The sequence below is a fragment of the Gracilinanus agilis genome, chromosome 4 (genome assembly GCF_016433145.1).
Source record: "Gracilinanus agilis isolate LMUSP501 chromosome 4, AgileGrace, whole genome shotgun sequence".
NCBI lineage: Eukaryota > Metazoa > Chordata > Mammalia > Didelphimorphia > Didelphidae > Gracilinanus > Gracilinanus agilis.
This window is the reverse complement of record NC_058133.1, coordinates 163,951,692-163,953,559: the sequence shown is the minus strand read 5'-3', so window position 1 is coordinate 163,953,559 and position 1,868 is coordinate 163,951,692. Positions and strand designations below refer to the sequence as shown.

Genomic DNA, 1,868 nt, shown 5'->3' with positions numbered 1-1,868 from the left:
GGCCACAGGGTTAAACCTCTTTATACTAAACATTAAATAAATGAAAATGAAGACCATGGTCAAGAAATCGACTTTCAACTCTCAAATTCAAACATCTGTGTAGAGGACAGTGAATTCTGAGGAGAATTAAGATCCTTTCTATTTGAAGCTTGCAGTGCTCTCATGTTACATGACTATCTGGAGGATCAAGTTTGGTATCATCACAAGAGATTCCTTGCTACAAGAAATTCAGAATTCTCTGTATATGTATCAAACCAAGGAGGAAAGTCTGGCAAATTTTTGGACATCTATGTAAGGATAGAATTTTTGTTCCACTATTCAGAAAAATGGGTTCTAGAGACCTTACTGATACTGGTGATCAGCACAAAGGGGCACAAAGTTGGAAAACACCCAGTCATGAAGGCAGATATATGCATCATCCGGGAACTAGTTAATCTAGAAGAAGACATTGTTATTAAAAAACAGATGAAACTGACTAAATGGAAGAAGATGAAACTGCTCACAAGAATCATGACAGTCTTGGTCGCTTTTATTTCAGGGGAAATACCAGGGAAGAAGCTGGTGCTATGAATGTGAAGTACTCTCTTGTGATGACTTTGCATGATAAATATGATATATACACTGTTACATATTGTGAGTCCAAACCACACAACATCATGAAAGGCCTTCCAGAGTATAATGTTAAAGGCATTAGTGGCTTGAATACTGAAAACACAATAGCCCCAGTTCCAGCTGTTCATAAAACTTGAACTATTTATCAGTATAATCATATATATGGGAGTAATTGCTTCTGTCAGTAAAGTGAGAATCCAAGAGAGGATAAAGAAAGGTATGATGTACTTTATAGCCTTTGCTTTGAGCATTACACACACAGAACTGTTTGAACTGATAGTGATGGCCTGGAAACTACTTAAGAGACACACATTAATGAAGGAAAGGATCCTAAACACTCTATCCAAATAAACCATAATTTTACAACCAATATCTTTAAGGAAATGCATTATTCCAAAAAGTGTCAATGTCCTAGAGATTCCCTTAAAAAGGAGCAATAAGATATTGATAATGGACAAATGAATGAGAATTAAGTCTATGGGCTTTCCCTTATAATCTCGTGAAAAAATGAGTATGTAAAGGAGGAGTAAATTCCCTATGATTCCAATGGCCATCTGGTTGATAAAAACAATTCCAAAGATTTCTTCATTAAAAAACATTTCTTAGATGTACTGGATAAATAAATTGAAGTCAAATCCAAAATGATCTGGGAAAAAATTTGATATTCTCATTATTACAGATCCAGTCCATTTCAAAGTCCATAATCTTCTCACTTTCCACAACATAGATTATAGATTCAGACATCCTAAACATAGACAGCCTTAGTGAAGGTGTTGAAGGAGTAAAGAAAATTGAACATTCATGGAAGAAAAAAGAAATTATCTAGAAGAAGTATTTTGCAGCATAATGGAAAAGGAATTTGGACGGACAATAAGGAGCATATAATGGTTTAGTTAGTTCTAGCTTTAGTTAGGCCTAGTTAGTCCTGTTAAATTAAAGTGAAAGATTCCAGTTCACCCCAGATGTCTTTGAAAACCATATCAAATACAAGAAGAAAATGCTCCATATGAACAAAAGGTAAGTGAACAAGAGAGATATATTGAAGATAATCTAGAACTTCATAGCATTCAATAAAAACAAGTAAAAACAAAAAGACAAAAACAACCAAAGAAGCATTTCACAAGGTGGCCTGTGGAGTATACCTTGAGCCAGTTTACAGGCAGCAATTTTGATGCCAACAGAATAACATTGAGTCTTGTGATCAAGTGACTTTTTAATAGCATATTGAACAATTGCAGAACCAAGAGATATCCAGA

The 1,868-nt window shown here is 34.6% G+C and overlaps 1 protein-coding gene across 1 annotated transcript; it reads right to left on the bottom strand.

Moving 5' to 3' along the window:
* Positions 1 to 314: 314 nt before the first annotated feature.
* Positions 315 to 1,211, bottom strand: LOC123244721 (vomeronasal type-1 receptor 4-like). The gene has a single exon (XM_044673279.1). The coding sequence runs from the start codon at positions 1,209 to 1,211 to the stop codon at positions 315 to 317; it is 897 nt and encodes a 298-aa protein (XP_044529214.1).
* Positions 1,212 to 1,868: the final 657 nt, after the last annotated feature.